Raw genomic sequence first — 23,627 nt, forward strand, 5'->3', positions numbered from 1 at the left:
GAAGGAAACCCAGGCAGTAAAATCTCAGACATATCTCAGAGCAATATAATTTTTTAAAATATATTTTTATTGATTTCAGAGAGGAAGGGGGAGGGAGGGAGAGAAACATCAATAATGAGAGAGAATCATTGATCAGCTGCCTCCTGTATGCCCCACCCTGGGGATCGAGCCCACAACCTGGGCATATGGCCTGACTGGGAATCAAATGGTGACTTCCTGATCCATAGGTCAATGTGCAACCACTGAGCAATACTGGCCGGCCATCAAAGCAAAATTTTTGCTGATATGTCTCCAAGGGCAAGAGAAGCACAGGAAAAAATGAACAAGTGGGACTACATCAAACTAAAAAGCTTCTGCAGAGCAAAAGAAATCATCAACAAAATGAAAAGGGAACCCACTGAATGGGAGAACATATTCACCAATGATACATCTGATAAGGGGTTAATTTCCAAAATATATAAAAAATTTATACAACTCAACACTAGGAAGACAATAAATCCCATTAAAAATAGGCAAAGGAACTAATAGACACTTCTCCAAAGAGGACACACAGATGACCAATAGACATGAAAAAATGCCCAAGGTCACTAATCATCAAACAGATGCAAATGAAAACAATAATGAGGTTATCACCTCACAACTGATTTACTATCGATAAATCAACAAACAAGTGCTGGCAAGGATGTGGAGAAAAGCGAACCCTTGTGCACTGCTGGTGGGAATGCAAACTAGTACAGCCACTGTGGAGAACAATATGGAGTTTCCTCAAAAAAACTAAAAATGGAACTCCCATTTGACCCAATGATCCCACTTCTAGGAATATATCCCAAGAAATTAGAAACACCAATTAGAAAGGATATATGCACCCCTATGTTCATAGCAGCGCAATTCACCATAGCTAAGATTTGGAAACAGCCTAAGTGCCCATCAGTAGATGAGTGGATTAAAAAACAGTGGTACATCTACACAATGGAATACTATGCTGCGGTAAAAAGGAGTTCTTACCATTTGCAACAGCATGGATGGAACTGGAGAGCATTATGCTAAGTGAAATAAGCCAGTCAGAGAAAGAAAAATACCACATGATCTCACTCATTTATGGAATATAATGAACAACATAAACTGATGAACAAAAACAGATCCAGAGACAGAGAAACATCGATCAGACCAACAAACCTCAGAGGGAAGGTAGGGGAGGGTGCGGGTAAGGGGGAGAGATCAACCAAAGGACTTATATGCATGAATATAGGCCTAACCAATGGACACAGACAACAGGGGGGTGAGGGCATGAGTGGGGGGGAGTGGGGGGTAATGTGGGGATAAGGACACATATGTAATAACTTAATCAATAAAGAAATTTTAAAAAAACAGTATGGAGTTTCCTCAAAAAATTAAAAATGGAACTGCCTTTGACCCAGTGATTCCACTTCTGGGTATATAGCCTAAGAATCCTGAAACACCAATCAGAAAGAATATATGCACCCCTGTGTTCACAACAGCATTATTTACAATAGCCCAGATCCAGAAACAGCCCAAGTGCCCAAGGTAGATGAGTGGATAAAAAAGCTGTGGTACATTTACTGGTACACAATGGAATACTATGTGGCTGTAAAAAAGAAGGAACTCTTACCCTCTGTGACAGCATGGAGGGACCTGGAAATTGTTATACTAAACAAAATAAGCCAGACAGAAAGACAAATACCATACGATCTCACTTACATGTGGAATCTACTAATGAACAAAATAAACTGATGAACAAAATAGAACCAGAGACATGGATACATGGAACAGACTGACAAATGTTAGAGGGGAAGGGGGTTTGGGGGGACTGAATAAAGGAAGGTGAAGGGATTAGCTAAAGAACATATATGCATAGTCCATGGACAGAGACAATAGTGTGGTGAGGACCAAAGGAGGGGGAGTCAGGGGCTGGCTGGAGGTAGCCAAAGGGGAGAAAAATGGTGAACATCTGCAATAGTGTCAACAAAATTAAATTTAAATAAAAACATAAAAAAACTAAAAAATATGGCAAAATTAGAACCCACATAATAGGTATATGTGTGTGTGTGTGTGTGTATGTATGTGTGTATATGTGTGTGTGTGTGTGTATGTGTATACATATATACATATATATGGTTGTTGTTAATCCACACCCAAGGATATTTTTCCCATTGATTTTTAGAAAGTGGAATGGAGGAAGGGATGGGGAGAAAGAGGTGGGGGGAGAGAGAGAGAAACACTGGTGTGAAAGAGAGGCATATCAACTGGTTGCCTCATGTGCCTGGACCAGGGGCAGGAATGGAACCTGCAACCCAGGTACGTGCCCTTGACCAGGAATCAAACTCTCGACCCTTCAGTGTGTGGGCCGATACTCTAACCACTGAACAACATTGGCCAGGGCAGAATCCTTATATATTTATTGCTGGTAAGAATTTAAATGGTACAGTTGCTGTGAAAAAGTCTGGCAGTTCTTCAATAAATTAAACATCAAGTTACTACTATAACCCAGCAATTACACTCTTAGAAATGATACACAAGAGAAATGAAAACATACATCGACACAAAAATTTGTACATCAATGCTCACAGCAGCATTATTCAATACAAGCAAAGAAATGAATGGATAAATAAAAACTTAATGTATTCAGGTAATAGAATATTGTTTGGTGAACCAATGTCACTCCAATAAATTGAATATAACTAACTAAATACATACATACATACATACATACATACATAAAGCGAATGAAGTTCTGATACATGCTACACTATGGACGAACCTTGAAAACATTATGTTAAGCAAACGAAGCCCAACACCAAAAAACATATATTGCATAATTATGCTTATATGAAATGTCCAGAATAGGCAAATCCATAGAGACAGACAGAGGATTAGTCATTGCCTGGGAGGGAGGAGGCATTGGGGAAAACAGGGAGTGACTGTGCTAATGTGTGTGGATTTATTTTTGCAGTGATAAAAAGAGACTAAAATTTGTTGTGGTGATTATTATACAACTTCATAAATACAATAAAAATCACTGAAATGTACACTTTAAAACAGGGTATTTTAATATATACTAATCGCATCTTAATTTTTTAAAAAGAAATTTAAATGGTTATCAGCTATTGCACTCCTAGGTGTATACTTAGAGAAATTAAAACATTTGTACATGCAAATACTTATATACAGATGCCCATAGAGAAACATTCAAAATAGCCTAATTGAATACAACTGATGGACAAGCAAAATGCTGTATATCCATATTATGGAATATGATTCAGCAATAAAAGGGAATGAGGTAGCAATACATGCTACAACATGGATGATCCTTGAAAACCTATGTTAACAGTGCACGAGGGTTTCCTTTTCTTCACATCCTTGCCAAAACTTTTTTGTTGACTATTTGGTGGGACCATAAATTGGTAAAGCCACAAAAAGGTTCCTCAAAAAATTAAAAATAGAACTACCATATGACGCAGCAATTCCACTTCCGAGTATTTACCTGAAGAAATCCAAAACACTAATTTGAAAAGATACATGCACTCCCATGTTCAGTGCAGTACATAATAGCCAATATATGGAAACAACTCAATTGCCCATCAATAGAAGAATGGATAAAGGAAATATGCTGTGTCTATATACAATGGAATATTACTCAGCAATAAAAAGAATAAAATCTTGCCATTTGTGACAACATGGATGGACCTAGAGGGTATTATGCTAAGTGAAATAAGTGAGACAGAGAAAGACAAATACCACATTACCATATGATTTCACTTATATGTGGAATCTTAAAAAACACACACACAAAACAGAAACAGACTCACCAATACAAAGAACAAACTGATGGTTGCTAGAGGGAACAAGGGTAAGGGGGTGTTGAAAAATATAAAGAGGAAAAAAAGGTACAAATCTCTAAGTTATAAAATAAATCTCATAGATGTAATATACAGCACAGGGAATACAGTCAGTAGTATCATAATAACTTTGTATGGTGATAGATGGTTACTAGATTGATCGTGGTGATCACACTGTAAGACATATAAATGTCGAATCACTATGTTGTACCCTTGAAACTAATATAATACAGGGTAGGGCAAAAGAAGGTTTATAGTTGTGAACATGTGAAAAAGTTTATTCTTGTATTATTATTATTAATTATTGTATTATTTTTCATACACATAATTGTAAACCTTTTGCTCCTCCCTGTATTGCATGTCAACTACGCTTTGATAAAAAAATAAATTTATCACATGATGAATCCTTTAAAAAACAAAAAACCTTAAGTGAAACAAGCCAGTCACAAAAGACCACATTTTACATGATTATATTTATATGAAATATAGTTTAGTGATTGCCTAGGGCTAGAGAAGGTGGAAGAATGGGGGGTGACTACTAATGGGTATTGAGTTTCTTTTTGGAAATGACAAAAATGTTCTAAAATTAGATTGTGGTGGTAGCTGCACAACTCTGTGAATATGCTAAAATCCACTAAAGTGTACAAGTTTAAATGGGTGAATTTTATGTAAATTATATCTCAATAAAACCATTAAAAAATAACTCAGGCCCTAACTGGTTTGGCTCAGTGAATGGAGCATCGGCCTGCGGACTGAAAGGTCCCAGGTTCGATTCCGGCTAAGGGCATGTACCTTTGTTGTGGGCACATCCCCAGTAGGGGGTGTGCAGGAGGCAGCTGATCGATGTTTCTCTCTCATCGATGTTTCCAACTCTCTATCCCTCTCCCTTCCTCTCTGTGAAAAATCAATAAACTATATTTTAAAAAAATAACTCAGAACTGTACACCTGAAAAAAAGATAAAAGGGGCACAAGAACTTTTAAATAAAAAGGTTAAATTGCAAAGTGCAAACATAGAACAAAAAGGGCACTTTTAAATACATTCAGAACAAAAAGTTGAATGAGGAAGAAACAGGTCTCTGCCCTGTGCCAGCAGTATCCTATATAATAAAAGCCAAATATGCAAATTGTCCCCTCAGGCAGTCATTCAACTGTGAGACCTGGAGTTCAACCGCTCGCTATGACGTGCGCTGACCATCAGGGGGCGGCGCAGAACATGGCGGGCGCCGGCGATGTGACCCTGGCAGCGGGTGTCAGTGGAGGTGCTACTGGCCCGGATGGGCCCCCCAACGAGAGTGGGACCGTGGTGGGATGGTGGAGCAGGTGAGCGGGCAGCACCAGGCCAAGGCGGGTGCGAGCAGGGGCCCGATCGCCCCACCGATCACCCTGCAGACAGTGACTAGCAGCAGTGGTGGGGGGCGGGGCCACCACCCAGCTCCCAGGTGCTGAGGGACCTGGGCGGCCGGCCCTGATCGATTGCCCCGCAGGCGGGATGGTGGAGCAGGTAAGGGGGTAGTGCCAGGCCAGGGCGGGGCTGCGGGGCTGCGAGGCTGGGGGTGTGAGCTGGGGCCCAATCTCCGCAGGCCACCCGGAGGGACCCCACCTGTGCACGAATTCATGCACTGGGCCTCTAGTAATACTGATAAATGACGAAGAGGTAAAATTCCTCAATTACTATATTTGCTTTTGCTTCTCAAATCCTGGGGGAACTGAAGCCCAATATGAGTAAAGAGGTAGTAAGACCTCAACTACTTTAATAAAAGTTCAAACATCTTGGACCAGATGAATTCTAGCCAAGGAAACTAAGAGCAATTCAAATGAGAGTGCTGAAGCTATATCAAAGATCTTTGAGAAATCATGGAGAAAAGATGTTCAAGAAGATTGGGCAGATATAATTTCAACATTAACAAAAAAGAGGTAAAAGTTAATTCCATAAATTACAGATATTTATATTTGTATATTTGATACATATTCTAGATTATAAAAGGATTGCTTGCAGTAACATAGAAACAGAAGAATGAGCATTAGAAGCCAACTTGAATTCACTAAGAAGTCGGCTTAAGCTAATCCTTATTTCTTTTTGTATTGTTACTAAGTTGGTGGCTATGAGAAATATGGTAGACATAGTTAGCAAGGCATTTGATGAAATCTTTTATGAGATCCTTAAGTACAAAACTGAGAAATAGGAGCTGGTTAATTTTCATTAGGTAGATTAATAATCGCTTAAAAGATGATTCCCACAGCATGCAGATTACCATGCTAGATGAAGATTTCTAACAGCAAACACCATTGTTGTCCTAGCCTTAGAAGTTTCACCATGTATATCCAACAACTTACTAGTAAATGAAGATACAGAAGCCAAGCTGATGAAGTTTATGTGACAACATCTGGGAAGAATAGTGAATAGTTGAGGATATTGATTTTAATCGTAAGTAATTGGGGATAAAACAAAACAAAACAAAAACAAAAACTTGCCTGGACCAGATGAAATCAAACCAAGGGCCAGACCCAAATCTCATACCTAATTAGAAAATGAGTGCAAGGGAAAGAAACAATTTTTCAACTATTTCTGAAATCAGCCTCAAGCTTGAATTGTAGGTACTATTAGCTTGTGACCTGAAATATCCCAGTCAAAACACCAATACCAATAGGAGGAGACTAGAAGTTTTTATCTACAACTGTGGCCTTAGTTATTCTCACCCTCTTTTAAACGATCCCCTTCAGCCTTGGTTTTCTTTTGTCTTTCTGATCCAGCAAGGTCTACAAGATGCAGTTTGGAGCGAAAGCTGCTACTCCTGTGATAATGACAGGAAGACACAAGTGAGAATAGTACACAATCTTAAGGATAACTGAGTATCAAAGTTGACTTGCCAGCTCTTCTTTTCTTTCAAGTCAGTCAAAATGGCCCCAAATGTTACTAGTGCTCAGAGTATTGATGTCAGATATTTGTCAAATCAATTAAAGAGGCAACCTAATAATCAACTTGAGCAGAACTAACATTAAAAATCTTGACTCTTTAAATTGTAACTTACTTGTCACTCTTCTTTCTTTGCTCTATGGAGATTGTAAAGATGGCATGAGACCGGGATGACTGGGAGTTCATAGCTGTGGAGGCCACAGTCCTACAGTTGTTGCCTTGTTCCAAACAGGAAACGGTATCCTGGGCAACTAAAACAGCCTTCTCAGTGAGTCCCACAATCTAATTCAGAGAAGGAAAAAAAAATTCCCTTATGATTCATACGTAAATACTTCATCAGAAATATAAGAATTGTTGGTTTAAAAAATGCATTGATGTCCCAGTACAATCTTAATAAATGGAATAGTCATGATTTTATCTAGCAACTCTGATCATTGTGATCCCTGCAAACCAAAGTCATGATCAATGTGATCCCTGCAAACCAAGGTCTCCAATCTCCACTAGGGGCTTCCAAAACAAAGGTGCCAGCCAATACTAGATCTAGAAAAGTTCTCTAGATTTTAGGGTAGCAATGGATAAGGTGCCTTTCAGGGAGCCCCAAGTGAAGGTAAGCTTTGGCCTGAAGGACAGCAAGGGCAAACAGCAATGATATTTCTCTTTGTAACTTTCTCTTCTATGTAACCCTAGGCTCCTCCTTATACCTTTGATCTGTTTTTATTTTTTTGTGTTGTTTTAAAATATATTTTTTATTGATTTCAGAGAGGAAGGGAGAGGGAGAGAGATAGAAACATCAATGATGAGAGAGAATCACTGATCGGCTGCCTCCTGGACACTCCCTACTGGGGATCGAGCCCACAACCCAGGCATGTGCCCTGACCCGGAATCGAACCTGGGACCCTTCAATCTGCAGGCCGATGCTCTATCCACTGAGCCAAACTGGCCAGGGCACCTCTGATCTGTTTTAAACCTCATTTTTTCACTGGGGGAAATTGCATGGCAGTTTCCACTGGATTAGGAAGCCAGAAAAACAAGGGCCTAGGCTTGGTACTATATCTAGCTATGAGGGTTTATACAAGTTAAAATCTCTTGGAGCCTCTGGAGATTGAACTAGAGTAAGTCCCTGCTATCCTCAGTATGCTATGATTTTATTACCCCACCAGAGGCCCGGTGCATGAATTCATGCATGGGTGGGGTCTGGCCGGCCTGCCCAGATGGGGGCCGATCGGGGCCCGGCTGACGCGGGGGAGGGACTACGGGACGTTGGCCGGCCAGCCCCGCCCCTAATGGGGGTGAGGGGGGCCAATCGGAGGTGGGGCCAGCTGGGGGAAGGGGCCGAGGGAGGTTGGGGGGGGGCGATCGGGGCCCGGATTGGGCCGGTTGGCTGCCGTAGTGCGCGTCATAGCAACTGGTTGTTCCGTCATTCCAGTTGCTTGGCTTTTATATATACAGTGGGGCCTTGACTTACGAGTTTAATTCGTTCCGTGACAGTGCTCATAACTCAAATTACTCCTATGTCAAATCAACAGTGAACGAGTGAGACACGTGATGCTGGGCTGATGTTGTGGCGTTCACTGTGACGTTCGCTGCGCCAACTAGCGGTGGGGTATCTGAAGCTGGCTCGTAACCCGAATTTTAGCTCCCAACTCAAAGCAAAAAATCAGCCGAGAGAGGGCTCATATCTCGAAAAACTCATTAGTCGGGACACTCGTAAGTCAAGGCCCCACTGTATATATTAGAGGCCTGATGCAGAAAATTTGTGCAAGAGTAGCCCTTCCTTTCCCCAGCTGCCAGTACTGGCTTCCCTCTGGCATCCGGACTGGGGCTTCCCTCCGGCCACCGGCAGGCACCTGGGACCCGGGCTTCCCTTGCAGCCCAGCTTTGTTCGGAAGGATGTCTGGTCTAATTAGCATATTACGCTTTTATTATTATAGATAGCTCCCAAATCTACATTGGTACCTTGATTTCTAGTCTTCTGTTTATAATTGTCTGCTACTTACACTTTGAAATCACTAAATTATAAACCAAACTCATCTTCCTCCCACCAATACTGATTCTATCCACTCCTTCTCCATTTCTATTAATAATCTGTATTCTCAAAACCTCAGCTTTATCTTCAATTCCTCTACATCTTATCTATCACCAACTCCTAGTCATTCTTTTTTTCCCTAGTCATTCTTCTTTTGAATCCATTGCTTCCTTTTCCTTTCTACTTGCCTAGTCCAGGCCCATATTACTTCATGCCGGAAAAAAAAGGCAGTTTCCCGAATTGGCTTTTCTCATCCTAGTCTTTCTCCTTTTCAATCCATTTCTGTTTAGTCTTCCTAAAAACCTTGTTTCCTAAAATTTCATCAAACTACAAAGCCTTGTGGTAGATAATGAGGATAACATCCAGGAGTTAACTTAGCTGGAGCGATAAACACGTTAAGATAAAGAATTGGTAAAAGTAGCCACAGCAAACCTTCATTCAGAAGTATTAAATAGCTTATACAGTATTCACAGGAATAGAAACTAAATTCTTTAATCTGGATTCATCATCTGATCCTAACATATCTTCTATTACTTCCAAACCCATATCCCTGAATTCAGACTGACTGGTCTAGTCTTATTACCCCTAGGAGTATATTTTCTACTTTCCTGCTTAACCTATTCTTTACTACAAGAATACCCTTATTCTTTTCTCTACTGACTTACATTTATCCCAATTGAAAAATATTTACAAACTTGTCCTTACTCACCCCAATCTGAGTTCAAAATCTACACATCTCTGTATTGCAAATTTCACCTCAAATAATGCTTGGCATTTAATTCCTGTTTTAGCATGGGGCATATAAAATACCTTGGAATCCAATCAAGAGCTAGCTCACTACCAACATTCTTTTTGGTGATAGCATGCATTTTGTCCAGGTTATCCCCACTATCCAAACCTATCCTCTGTATTCCAAGCTTATCAGGCTTTCAAATATGTCTGATCCTTTAAGCCTTGCTTTAGCACTTGGCTAATGGCTTAAGGACCCAAAAGGGGAATAAAAAATCAGAAGCACAAGCACCTGCCCCTCAGGTACCTGTACCCTAAACCTTCAATTTTCTGTGCAGGGAAGAGAGAAAGGAGAGAAAGATGGGTAAACTTATTTTACCAAGCTTTCCCACGTCTGTACTACCTATTCTCATCCATTTCTAGCCTCAGAGTCTCCACTCCTGAATACTCAAATTGGCGCTAGACCCAAGCTCTGCCTGTTTTCAACACTGGCTTCTGGATTTGGCACACTCCCAGATACAAAACTCCCAACCTTGCCTCAAATTTTCTGTTCAGCTATATCTCCACATCCTGCATCTATACCATGTGACGGAAACCTCTCAAATAAGTAATCGCTTTTTTCCTATGGTACTTATGAATTTGAAAAAGGTTATATTATTTAACTTTTTAATTTTTAAATATCATCCCAGACCCTAGCACAATGTCTATTCTAGTGTTGTCCAACAGAATTTTATGACCATGGATAAGTTCTGTATCTGTGCTGTCCAATACCATAGCTACTAGCCACATGTAACTATTAAGCCCTGATGTGTGGCTGGTGTAACTAAGGGACTGAATTTTAAATGTTAGTCAATTTTAGTTCATTTAGGTTTAAATAGCCATTTGTGGCTAGTGGCAACTGAACTGGACAGCCCAGCCTTAGAACTCTATAAATAGTTAACAAATATTTAATTGATATTAGCATTCCTTGAAGAGGTAACAGGAAGGTGATAATACATCCTCCCCACAAGAGATCCCATGTAGGAATTCTAGATTAACAAAGGGAATTAGGACCACACAAAATCTGAAAGATGTTAGTAGTCATTTAAAACCACAGTGGTAAATAAAAGGGATGTGAATTTTAGTAGTGAGCAACACTTTTAAATAATAACAATAATAATAATAACAACAACACACATACCTTTATGCCTTCCTTAGGATCCTCTCGTATATTTATTTGAGAGGCTTTCTCACGAGATGAGCATAGAAGATCCAAGATTTCTTCATTGTAAATCTGGTATTGTTGAAAATAAAGTGGTAAAAAATAAGATGTTAATAGTGGTAATCTCGGGGTGGTGGGATCATAGATGATTTTTAAATTCTTTGTGACTTTCTGTATTAAAATATTTTTATCACAAACATATTATGTTTTTAATTAAGAAAAGGACTTTAAACGTATATATAAACATCTGATACTTGCAAGAATGAATTCACACATTACTATAACAAAATTGAGACTGCTCTTTTAAGACAGTCTCTTAGGAATAGCAGACATAACAAAATGTAACCTGAGTGCCCAAATTCAATTCTTTGATGGTGTCATAACAGTGTCACCTTCACTCATTTTGTTATACTGTAAGTAATGTGCCCTTAGTAGAGGGTGGAAGTGGGAAGCAAAAGGAAGAACTGACAACTGATATTTCAACAACAACCAGAACTTTTAAGTATATACAAGTGTTTAAATAGTAAGTATTATATTTGTTTACTAGTATTAACACATAACAATAATAATAATGTATTATTGGATATACTAGCACATAGTAAGCACTATATTTGTTTGCTAGTATTGTTGTTCCTACTATTTAACATACCAGGTTCCTAAGTTATTTTTTCATTTGATTACCTTGGCCACAACTGGGTTAATGAAGATTCAAGAAGGCTAATCTTAATGATTTTTAACTTCCCTTCTTCCAACTCTAAACCTCCTTTACCTATAAAAATTCAACTTCAGGATGAAGTATTCACATACAATTTATAATTGCATGCTTAAATCATATATGTTTAATTATTGCTCCTTAAAGACATCTTATCAGTGCTACAGGACCAACCAGAAGCCATAAGTTCCCTAAACAAGTGTTTTTGATGTCAGGAGGTTAGATATAACTGGTCAATCTACTTCTATACTGATCTACACTAGAATGAAAACACCTATAAGGGCAGGGACTTTTATCTATTTTGGTCACTGATATAGCCCAATTACCTAGAATAGGGACTATATAACATAGTAGATACTCAAATATCTTTGAATAAATTTGGCATTTAATTCCTGTTTTAGGAATCACCTATAAAACTCAATACGTCACCCAAATATTGTAACATTCTTCATGAATTAGCAGAATTATCACTTAAACCTCAAAACAGTAAAGGAAATCAAATATTTTACTGCAGACTCTATAGGGAATCCATACTAAAGGCCAAATTGGAATTAAAAGAATTCCTATCATCTTTTTATATGGCAATGCCAATTCTTCTAACAATCAGATTAAACAGACTATTCTAACAACGAGGAAAGAACTGGGTGGAAGCCAGATCCAACGGAGCCAGTAAGTTTTTTCTATCAATTTATTAAAATGTAATTTGCTAAAAATGCAATTTATTAATTTGAGTCATGCCAGGAAAAACCTGATTAGGCTTTATTTTTCTACCCAAAGATAAATTTAAACTCAGAACAATTAAAGATAAATCATTTACCTCTAAGTATGACACTTTCAGAGTAAACTCAAAGTCACTCTTCTTATCAATTTCTTTGAAGAGCAGTCTTATTACCCTAGGGATAACCCCAACTGTTGGTTCATTCTCTTGCTCTGTAGTGTATGCACTTCCCATTGAATAGGTTTTTCCAGAGCCAGTCTGTCCATAGGCCAGGATGGTTGCATTGTATCCTGGCAAAACAGAAGTCACATGCATGGTGGTACTCAAATATTTTCATCCAATCAATATACTCCAATTTCCTTCAGTGATTACTTGTAACAAAATTGAGACTGCTCTCTTAAGACAAGGGACTCATGAGTAGCAGACACAGAGAAAAAGCAATATGGGTGTCATGAATTTGCACTGCTCCAAATAAGCAAAGAAGAAAAATACCAAACCCAGAATGTGTGCCCCTCTTAATAGCCCTTAAAAGATAGGAAGTAAAACACTTAAAGATATGACTGAGATCATGAAGATGGCCAAGTCACTGTCAAAGAGCCAGAGTTTTATAATTCTACTTTCTATCTACATCAAACAAGTATAAATTACGGGAATTAAAGTCTTAGAAGCTACATAAATAGAAGGGATTCAAACTTGTATTTCTTTGATTAACAGCCTTCATTTTGTTAATACTCACCTAAGGATATTTTTACCATTGATTTTATTTATTTTTTTCCATTGATTTTATTAGAGAGTGGGAGGGAGGGAGGAACCTGCAATCCAGGTACATGCCCTTGACCAGGAATCAAACCCAAAACCCTTTGGTGCAAGGGCTGATGCTCTAATCACCGAAACAAACCGGCCAGGGCAAAGTTGCTTTTTACAGTCAATGAAAGCATCTACTCCTTATCTGAACTCTCAGACTGCATCTGGACCATATTAACAGGCTCCTCATAGAAATGACATCTTTTTAAGTATGATTCAATTGGATATGTGCCCTTTGCTTTTTTTTGAAAGAACTTTTTTGTATAAATGAAGACCTTAATATTCTGAAAAATCATAAGATGTTAAATTGAGGAACAAAATTGCGGCAGAATAGGCAGATGTGTCCTGAGCCTTGTCCCGGAGCAGATAGGAGGAGCAACTAAATCGAATAACATCCACCCCAAATTGGCGAAGTGGACACAGCTGGTGAGACAATTTGCAGCCAGAAAGGGCAGAGGACACCTGGAGGACGGTAAAATCAGGGATCTGGGCTGGAGAGAATTGCTAGACCTCCAAGCCCAGAGGGTCAGAAGGAAGCTGCACGGCACCAAGGCTGTGTCCCTGGGGACAGGCGTAACATCTGACTGTGGAAAGGAAGTCCACAGGGCTGCTGGCGGCAGGGGATTCTAGATCTAAGCCCACAGCCATGAGAAGCTGAGTCCGAAGGAGGCAGCCTAAACTGCTAAAGCCGCGCAGTGCCGGGGGGAGAGGGGTTTGCAGTGGCACAGCTCTTTCCCCTCTTTGGTCTTTGCTTTTATTCGCTAAACCCAGCTCATAAAACCTTTCAAATACAAATACTCACCATGGCTGAGGTGCTTGAGGACTTGTGGAGGCTGGGGAGAGGCTGGGGAGAAGAGCAGCTCAGGGAGAGGTGGCCGGGAGTCTAGCACTGAGACATACCTGATACACGGGACCTACGCAGCCATTTCTCGTGAAGAGATAGACCCTCCTTGCAGTCTCCAGGCAACCAAAACAGCCACACCCAGACTACACTCTGAGTGTTACAAAGGATACAAAAAAGAAAAAATCTGAACAGTCCCCTGAGAGCCCTCAGGGACTGGCGTGAAGAGACGCCATTTAGTCCGGGAAACCCATACAGGGACCTCCCCAACTATAGCCCTGTCAGAAACAGCCACTTGAGAGATTAAGATTGAAAGTGGGCAGATAGGCTAAGTGAGCAGATTGATCCCACCAGCTGGCAGTCAAGGCTGTGGAAATAGACACAAACAGAAGAGTGGTGGACCCCTTGAAACTTCAACAATCCAACAGAAAACTGAGAAGTGGCAGACAGTACAGAAGAGTGGGATCTTAAACTAGTCCCCATGGGGCATTAAAACTTGGTGGAAACGAACGACACTTCGTTTTCATTTTTAATTTATTTTAATATTATTTTGTTCTCTCTCTCTTTTTTCTGTATATCCTTTTTTTTCCTGTTTGTTTCTTTATTTCTTCTCGCATTATTTTTTCATCAATCTATTTTTATTTTTCTACTTTCTTATTTTTTTAAATTTTAACCTATTTTTAATAACTTTTTTCTTCTTTCTCTTTCTTCTTATCCACTCATCCTCTTTCTACTTCCTCTATACTGAACTGAGGTCCTCTCCATATTCATTTATATACAGAAAGAGCTTGCTTTCTGTATATAAGCTCGGCCTCTACAGATTCTGTCCCCACCCTCTTTTCTGGGTGTTTGGTGTTTGCATTTTTTGCTTTATCTGTTTTGTGTTTTCTCCACATAAATATGTATATTTTCTTCTTTCACCCTTTTTCTTCTTTTTCTTTTCTCTCTTACCCTTTTTTCTCTCCTTGATATCATTTGTGTTCTTTTCTCTCCCCTAATTCTCTTTTCTCTGGTGGTCACTTATATTGGGGTTATCAGTGTCATTTGTACATTCGTGTTTTGTTCCCTTTGTGTCGTGTCTTGTTGAATTGCATTTTATCCTGTTTGGTCAATGTGGTAGAGAGCAAGCCACATAACCAGACACCCGGAGACAAGACTCCATACACGAATGGGTCAATAACACTCCAGACCCAACAATAGAGGCAGGAAGATGGCGGCAGTGAGGGAGAGAGTGTGAGTGAGGGAGCGAAAGGGGAGTGTGTGTGTACATGAGTAAGGGACAGTTAGATCCCGCAGGACATTTGGGGGCAGGCAGATTGGGCTCGCCTAGCGGGGCAGCCTCTGCTACTGTTGCAAACAGTCGAGGGGTGGCCGGCTCTATCGCAGAGGCTGCACCTTCTTGAAGGGGAGAGCTGCTGTGACTTGGAGCCCAGCCTCACCTCGACTGAGGATGCCCTCAGACTCCACCCAGGACTCTAAAGCCACCCACGCCAGGGACCTGCTGCTTCGGCTGTGGTCCCATGGTCACCAAGACTCCAGCTACACCGGCCATAGGCTCCTGTGAGTTTCCAAGTGAGCTCTGCTCTGGCCGACCCATCACTTTGGCCCAGGGCACCGTGACTGAGCGAGCAGCCCACCCCCGTTCGAGGAACAGGAACTGCGCGGGCACCTCATCCCCATCCAAGGAGCAGCAGCCACATGAGCAGCCTGCACCCATCCGAGAAGCAGCAGCAGCGCGAGCAGCCCGGACACGTCCAAGGAACAGCAGCCCCGCAAGCAACCCAAGACCATCCAAGGAGCAGAAGCCACACACAGCCAGCCACCATCAGAGGAGCAGAAGCCTCGTAAGCAGCCTGCACCCGTAAGGGGAGCATCAGCCCGGCAAGCAGGCCGCCCTTGTCCAAGGAGCAGCAGCAGCAGCCATGACCCATATATTTGCTGTCTACTAGAGACCCACCTCAGAATAAGGGACTCACACAGACTGAAAGTGAAGGGATGAAAAAATATCTTTCAGGCAAATGGAAATGAAAAAAAAAGCTGGGGTAGCAATACTTATATCTTACAAAATAGAGCTCAAAGTGAAGGCCATAACAAGAGATAAGAAAGGCCACTTCATAATACTAAAGGGATCGATACAACAAGAAGATATAACCCTGATAAACATATATGCACCCAATGCAGCAGCACCCAAATACATAAAAAAAAAACTCTTCAAAGATATCAAGGGAGAGACTGACAACAGTACAATCATAGTAAGGGACTTTAATACCCCACTGACATCACTGGATAAATCCTCTAGACAAAAATCAGCAAAGAAAGAGCAATCCTAATGACTCACTAGATGAGATGGACTTGACATCTTCAGAACATTTCACCCCAAAGTAACAGAATATATGTTTTTCTCAACTGCATATGGGACATTTTCTCAAATGCATATGTGACATTTTCAAGATAGACCACATATTGGGTCACAGGCAAAGTCTCTCCAAATTCAAGAGGATTGAAGTCATATCAAGCATGTTCTCAGACCACATTGGTATAATATTAGAAATAAGCTACAATAAAAACAATTAAAAAAATCTAACACTTGGAGGCTGAATAGCATACTATTAAACAATGATTGAGTTACCAAAGAGATCAAAGAAGAAATTAAAAACATCCTGGAAACTAATGACAAGAAAAACAAAACAATCCAAAATCTATGGAACACAATGAAAGCAGTACTGAGAGGGAAGTTTATACCTCTACAGGCCTACGTCAAAAAACAAGAAAAAATGATAATAAATCATCTAACTCTACAACTTAAAGAATTAGAAAGAGAGCAACAAGAAAAGCCCAGAGTGAACCAAAGGAAGGAGATAATAAAGATCAGAGCAGAAATAAACGACATAAAGACAAAAAAAAAAATCATACAAGAGATCAATGCAACCAAGAGCTGGTTCTTTGAAAGGATAAACAAGATTGACAAACCTCTAGCCAGGCTCACCAAGAAGCAAAGAGAGAGAACCCAAATAAACAAAATCAGAAATGAAAGAGGCGAAATAACAACAGATCCCTCAGAAATACAAAGGATTGTTAAAAAGTGCTATGAACAACTCCATTCCAACAAACTAGACAACCTAGAGGAAATGGACATATTCCTAGAAAAATACAACCTTCCAAAACTCAATCAGGAAGAATCTAAAAATCTCAATAGGCCAATAACTATGGAGGAAATTGAAGCAGTCATCAAAATGCTACCAGCAAACAAAAGCCCAGGGCGAGATGCCTTCACGGGGGAGTTTTACCAAACATTCAAAGAAGAACTAAAACCTATCCTCCTCAGACTATTCCAAAAAATTCAAGAGGAAGGAACACTTCCAAGCTCATTCTATGATGCCAGCATTACCCTAATAACAAAACAACACAAAGAAAATTAATTAGAGGCCAATATACCTCATGAACATAGATGCCAAAATCCTCAACAAAATTCTAGCAAATCGGATCCAGCAGTACATCAGAAAGATCATACACCATGACCAAGTAGGACTTATTCCAGGAATGCAAAGATGGTAGAATGTCCGCAAATCAATAAACATGATACATCACATAAACAAATTGAGAGTTAAAAATCACATCATCATATCAATTGATGCAGAAAAAGCATCTGACAAAATCCAACACCCTTTCTTAATAAAAACCCTCAGCAAAATGAGAAAAGAGGAATCATACCTCAACATAATAACAGCCTTATATGACAAACCTACAGCCAACATCATACTCAATGGGCAAAAATTAAAACCATTTCCCCTAAGAACAGGAAAGAGACAGGGATGCCCACTTTCACCACTCCTGTTCAACATAGTACTGGAAGTGCTAGCCATAGCAATTAGACAAGAAGAAGAAACAAAAAGATATCCAAATTAGAAAAGATGTAAAACTGTCATTATTCGCAGATGACATGATACTATACATAGAAAACCCTAAAGACTCCATCAAAAAATTATTAGACTTAATAAATGAATTTGGCAATGTAGCAGGATACAAAATTAATGCCAAGAAATCTATGGCATTTTTAAGTTCACACCAATAGTGAACTTACAGAAAGAGAGATTTAAAAAAAAAAACACACAATCCCATTTACCATTGCACCAAAATAATTAAGGTACCTAGGAAGAAATTTAACTAAGGAGCTAAAAGATCTGTACTCAGAAAACTACAGGACACTGGAAAAATCAGATAGAGGAAGACATAAACAGATGGAAGAACATACCATGTTCACTGACTGGTAATATCATCATCATTAAAATGTCCACACTACCCAAAGCAATCTATAGATTCAATGTACTCCCCATTAAAATACCAATGGCATATTTCACAGACCTAGAACGAACTCTCCCAAAATTCATCTGGAATAAAAAAAGACCCCGAATAGCTGCAGCGATTCTGAGAAATAACAACAAAGTAGGAGGGATCTCAATACCAGATATCAAGCCGTATTACAAAGACACTGTTCTCAAAACTGCTTGGTACTGGCACAAGAACAGACATATAGATCAGTGGAATGGAATAGAATAGAGAACCCAGAAAGTGACCCAAACCACTATGCTCAATTAATATTTGACAACAGAGGCAAGAGCATACAATGGAGACGAGACAGTCTCTTCAATATTGTGTTGGGAAAGTTGGACAGACACATGCTAAAAATAATACTAGACCACCAACTTACACCATACACAAAAATAAACTCAAAATGGATAAAGGACTTAAACGTAATATGGGAGACCATAAAAATCTTAGAGGAATCCACAGGCAGCAAAATCTCAGACATATGCCGAAGCAATACCTTCACCGATACAGCTCCTAGGGCAATGGAAACTAAAGAGAAAATAAACAAATGGGACTACATCAAAATAAAAAGCTTCTGCACAGCAAAAGAAACCATCAACAAAACAACAAGAAAGCCCACTGCATGGGAGAACATATTTGCCAATGTTATCTCCGATAAGGGTTTATCCTCCAACATTTATAGGGAACTCATACAACTTAACAAAAGATAAACAACACAATAAAAAAATGGGCAATGGACTTAAATACTTTTTGAAAGAGGACATAAGGAAGGCCAAGTGACATGAAAACATGCTCAAAGTCACTAATCATCCAAGAGATGCAAATCAAAACGACAATATGGTACCATCTCACATCTATCAGAATGGCCATCATCAACAAATCAAGAAACGAGAAGTGTTGGCGAGGATGTGGAGGAAAGGAACCGTTGTGCACTGCTGGTGGGAATGCAAACTGGTGCAGCCACTGTGGAGAACAGTATGGAGTTTCCTCAAAAAACTAAAAATGAAACTCCCATTTGACCCTGTGATCCCACTTCTAGGAATATATATCCCAAGAAACTAGAAACACCTATCAGAAAGGATATATGCACCCCTATGTTCATAGCAGCACAATTTAACATAACTACGATTTGGAAACAGCCTAAGTGCCCATAAGCAGATGAGTTGATTAAAAAACTGTAGTACATCTACACCATGGAATACTACACTGCGGTAAAAGGGAAGGAACTCCTACCATTTGTAACAGCATGGATGGACCTGGAGAGCATTATGCTAAGTGAAATAAGCCAGTCAGAGAAAGATAAATATCACATGATCTCAATCATTTGTGGAATATAATGAACAATGTAAAGTGATGAGCAAAAACAGATCCAGAGACAGAGAAGCATGGATCAGACCGTCAAACCTCAGAGGGAAGGTAGAGGAGGCTGGGGGTAAGGGGGAGAGATTAACCACCAAAGGACTTGTATGCATGCATATAAGTATAACCAATGGACACAGACACCAGGCGGATGAGGGCATGAGTGGGAGGATTTGGGGGGGGGGGGGACAATGGGGTGATAAGGATACATATGTAATACCTTAATCAATAAAGAAAAAAAAAGATGTTAAATTGAGATTTTTACTAGTAGAATGCTAGTATCACCTTGTATGGTATAGTATGGCATGACTATGGGTCAAGAGAACAACATTCCATAATCTTCTGCAATACTACAGTATAGAAATAACTGGGGAAACCAAGTTGCAGTATTTTTTTACAAAGCACTCTGTGGTATTGAGAGTTCAGAGTACAAGAAGGTACTGTTGAGCTGACTGAAAAATACTAGTTTGTCTTGCAGAGCAATGTTAACCAAACACATATATATTGGAATCATTTTCTACATTATATTGCTTCTAAAGACTATAATTTAATTACCATAGTTTCCCAACTTAAAAATATGAAAGTAGAAGTATAGTACTCTTACTAAGCTGTAAAGGTACATACTAAGGAAGATGCCCAGACAGTGAAGGCTTTGGAAACCATTTTTTTTTCAGGAATGGCTAAAGGAAAGGAAAGATGGTTAATGAGAAGATAATTAGAATTTGGTCTTCCAAATATGTAAATAGGAAAAAGATTAACTTTTTACTGGAGAAACCTGGCAGATAACACCTTAATCAAATGATTAAAATGAACATCAGGATGTGAGGGCCATCTGGCTGCAACATCTGTCACACCATTGATCACACCATTGATTTGGCTGATCTGGCTGGGTAGGCAGGTGTCCTCTTCCTCCCTCACTGCTCCATGTGCATCCTTCCAGAAGCTGCAAGCTTGGTTGAAGAGAACATTCCCAGATAGAGTAGAGGACTGTATTCCGGTCAAGGTTACATGAGTAGCTGCACCCCCCTGCTAAAGCCTCCATCAAGATCTCAAAATGAACAACAGTAATGGGAATAAAACAAAATCATGTGTTGACTGGCAGGATTCAAAGAGGACCTGAATCTAATCAGAAATAAACATCAGACAAACCAAAAATTAGAAATGGTTTACAAAATAACTGGCCTGTGATCTTCAAAAGTGTCATGAGTATGAAAATCAAAAAGAGAGTGAAGAAATTTTAGAATGAAGGAGACTACAAAGGCAGTACAAATAAATATAACATGTGAATTTGAACTAGACCCTCTGCGATAAAGGACATAATTGAGACAATTAGTGAAACTTGAATGAGGTCTGAGGACTGGATGGTAGTATTATAACAATGCTAATTTTATTATTTTGATAGTCATATTGTAGTTATGTAGCAGAAAGTCCATGTTAGAAGCATATATACACTAAAGTACTCAGGGGGCATCAGGTCAACAACTAGTCTCAAATGGTTCAGGAAAAACATTTTCTATGCTATTCTTGCAACATTTCTATAAGTTTGAGATTATCACTTTTAAAAATTTAAAACAAGTATGCCGAAACCGGTTTGGCTCAGTGGATAGAGCGTCGGCCTGCGGACTGAAAGGTCCCAGGTTCGATTCCGGTCAAGGGCATGTACCTTGGTTGCAGGCACATCCCCAGTAGGGAGTGTGCAGGAGGCAGCTGATCGATGTTTCTCTCTCATCGATGTTTCTAACTCTCTATCTCTCTCCCTTCCTCTCTGTAAAAAATCAATAAAATATATTTTTAAAAAAAATAAAATAAAAATAAAAATTTAAAACAAGTATTCAGAGTCATGACATCACTTAAAAAGTGAAAAAAAAATGTGAATAGCTGTGGCTTGGAAGAAGACTTCTGTTTGTCTAGACTGCAATGGTCGGCAAACTCATTAGTCAACAGAGCCAAATATCAACAGTACAACGATTGAAATTTCTTTTGAGAGCCAAATTTTTTAAACTTAAACTATATAGGTAGGTACATTGTTATTAACTTAATTAGGGTACTCCTAAGGCTTAGGAAGAGCCACACTCAAGGGGCCAAAGAGCCGCATGTGGCTCATGAGCCACAGTTTGCCGACCACAGGTCTAAAGTCTCTAGACTCCAGAGAGATAAACTAACATCACTGGGTAGAAATTACCAGGAGGCAAATTTCATCTCAGTATAAACTAATACAATTAGAGTTGTCTGAGAACTGATCAACTGTGAGTCAGTGAGTTCCCTGTACAAAAAAGAAATTAAATAGATAATGGAAGTTCACTTTACAAAGGTATTGCTAGAAAGCATTTTTCTTTGGAAGGAAAGCTAGACTAGATGATGTAAATGTCCTTTTCAACTTTATAGGACTAGTATGTCATGGTTCTACTTCTTTTAAATAGCCCTCTGCTTTGAATCCTGAATAAGCACTGTCCTAGAATAATAATTAAAGACCTCCTAGGCACTGCCCCTTTCTTCAGAGCCCTGCTATGGTCTTCAATAACACTAAAGGCTTCACTTCTGCAATAAAGATTAGTAACTGGCCAGAGTATTCAGGGACTTTAGGAAATCTCCTTTACCCAAAAGAATTCTACTCATCATTCAAGACTTATCTCAAAGGTTCCCTATGCTGTGAAATTCACTGGATTCCCCAAATAGTTAGTGTCATCCACTTTGTATAAAAGCACTGCTACTTCTAGAGCAGGACTGATTGATTCTATTGTATATTTTTAACTCCTAAAATACTTTTCCTTAAAGAAGGGTGCAAAAAGTTTAACAATTTTTTATGCATCAAAAATTATGTGTGTAGTCATCTACTTCTACTCCTATCCCTAAATTTTGCACTCCTGCAGGGCCTGGAAGCTATTATTATTATTCATTTTTTAATCCTTCCACAGGTCTTGCAATGTTTGAGCCTCGAGCAGGTTGGCACACTAATTATCATCAGCACCCATCAAAGAGCTTAGAAACTAATAAGGTTCCAGGACAAACAAAAATATATGTCTCCCTTTCTCTCTCTTTCCCCCTCCCTACCTCCCACTCTCTAAAAATTAATGAAATATATAGATATCAAAGATGAGCAGAACCACAGAAAGCAAATACAGTACAAAACTAGTGTAAAGGATACAGAGACTGGGGACTTTTTGAAGTCAGGACTCATGTTTCATCCATTCCTGTATTTACAACATCCAAGCACAGTACCATAACATATGCTCAAGAACCACTTAATGAATGAAATAGTCTCACCTTTAAATATGTCTTTTATGAGTGGTGCTACTGCTGTATTGAAGATTTCCTCCTGCTCAGTAGAAGGGTCAAACACAAAGTCATAGGTGAAGGATTTGTCAGTACCAACCACCACCTAGAGAATAATGGAGACAAAGAGGAATAAAAAGATGAAAGGTCAGACCACACCCCTCACTGTCCATTGGCCTGAGGTGTTCCGATGCAGGCCCGGGACTGTGTTACGCACCTGCGGTTCTCCAGGTACAAAGGAAAGGCACATCTGACAGCCCTCACTAATCTCTTTGGGAACCAGAGGGCGACATCGTAGTGCCACTCTTACAGGAATTCCCTTCACCTCTTCCGTCATGCTCCTACCTCAGCACCGTCTCTGACGGAAAAAAAGAAAAGAGGCTTGCTGATGAATCTCGGTGGGTTGGCAGCGGTGGGAGAGCGTTCTCCTTAGTCCCGATCCTCCGCAGGGGATAGGGGATGGGTTACTAACCTCAGCGTAGGTGACGCAGCTCTTTCTCTCAGCAGGGTCGCAGCCGCTGGAGTCACTCTCCCTCGGATTTGGCCACGAGACGGCCCGGCAGCCCGATACTCTAAATTAAACAGCGAAGTGTTGTCTAAAATGGAAAGGAAAACCCCTAGCGGAGGCGACGACAAAGACCCACAGCCCCAGGGTACCGGGAAAGGCAGTTCCTAAGGTGTCTCCTCTTCACTCGCCAAACCGAACGTACCTTCTCTTGTCTTCCCGCTGCCCTGTCCTAACCGGAAATTTAACCGCCAAGTTTCAAATTGGCCCTGGAGACGCCAGCCAATCGGAGCGCAGACAGCCGGCGGGAGGTGCACGCACGTCGGCATACGCAAACGCTTTAGGAAGGGGTGGGCCT

The 23,627-nt window shown here is 40.0% G+C and overlaps 1 protein-coding gene across 6 annotated transcripts in view; it reads right to left on the bottom strand.

The window, feature by feature from the left end:
- Positions 1 to 23,519, bottom strand: part of KIF4A (kinesin family member 4A) — a 175,038-nt gene extending 151,519 nt beyond the window's left edge. For 3 of the 6 annotated variants that reach the window (XM_023764490.1, XM_023764486.1, XM_023764465.1), the window contains exons 1-7: positions 23,237 to 23,460; positions 22,982 to 23,122; positions 22,756 to 22,870; positions 12,258 to 12,448; positions 10,708 to 10,800; positions 6,888 to 7,054; positions 6,556 to 6,650 (exon numbers count right to left, since the gene is read on the bottom strand). In XM_023764490.1, coding sequence (XP_023620258.1) covers positions 6,556 to 6,650; positions 6,888 to 7,054; positions 10,708 to 10,800; positions 12,258 to 12,448; positions 22,756 to 22,870; positions 22,982 to 23,101 — 781 coding nt within the window. In that variant the 5' untranslated portion in view covers positions 23,102 to 23,122; positions 23,237 to 23,460. Of the gene's footprint in view, positions 1 to 6,555; positions 6,651 to 6,887; positions 7,055 to 10,707; positions 10,801 to 12,257; positions 12,449 to 22,755; positions 22,871 to 22,981; positions 23,123 to 23,236 lie in introns of all 6 variants that reach the window. The other 3 variants (XM_023764470.1, XM_023764481.1, XM_023764474.1) reach the window with 3 other exon arrangements.
- Positions 23,520 to 23,627: the final 108 nt, after the last annotated feature.

Source organism: Myotis lucifugus, unplaced genomic scaffold (assembly GCF_000147115.1).
Source record: "Myotis lucifugus unplaced genomic scaffold, Myoluc2.0 scaffold_4, whole genome shotgun sequence".
Taxonomy (NCBI): Eukaryota; Metazoa; Chordata; class Mammalia; order Chiroptera; family Vespertilionidae; genus Myotis; species Myotis lucifugus.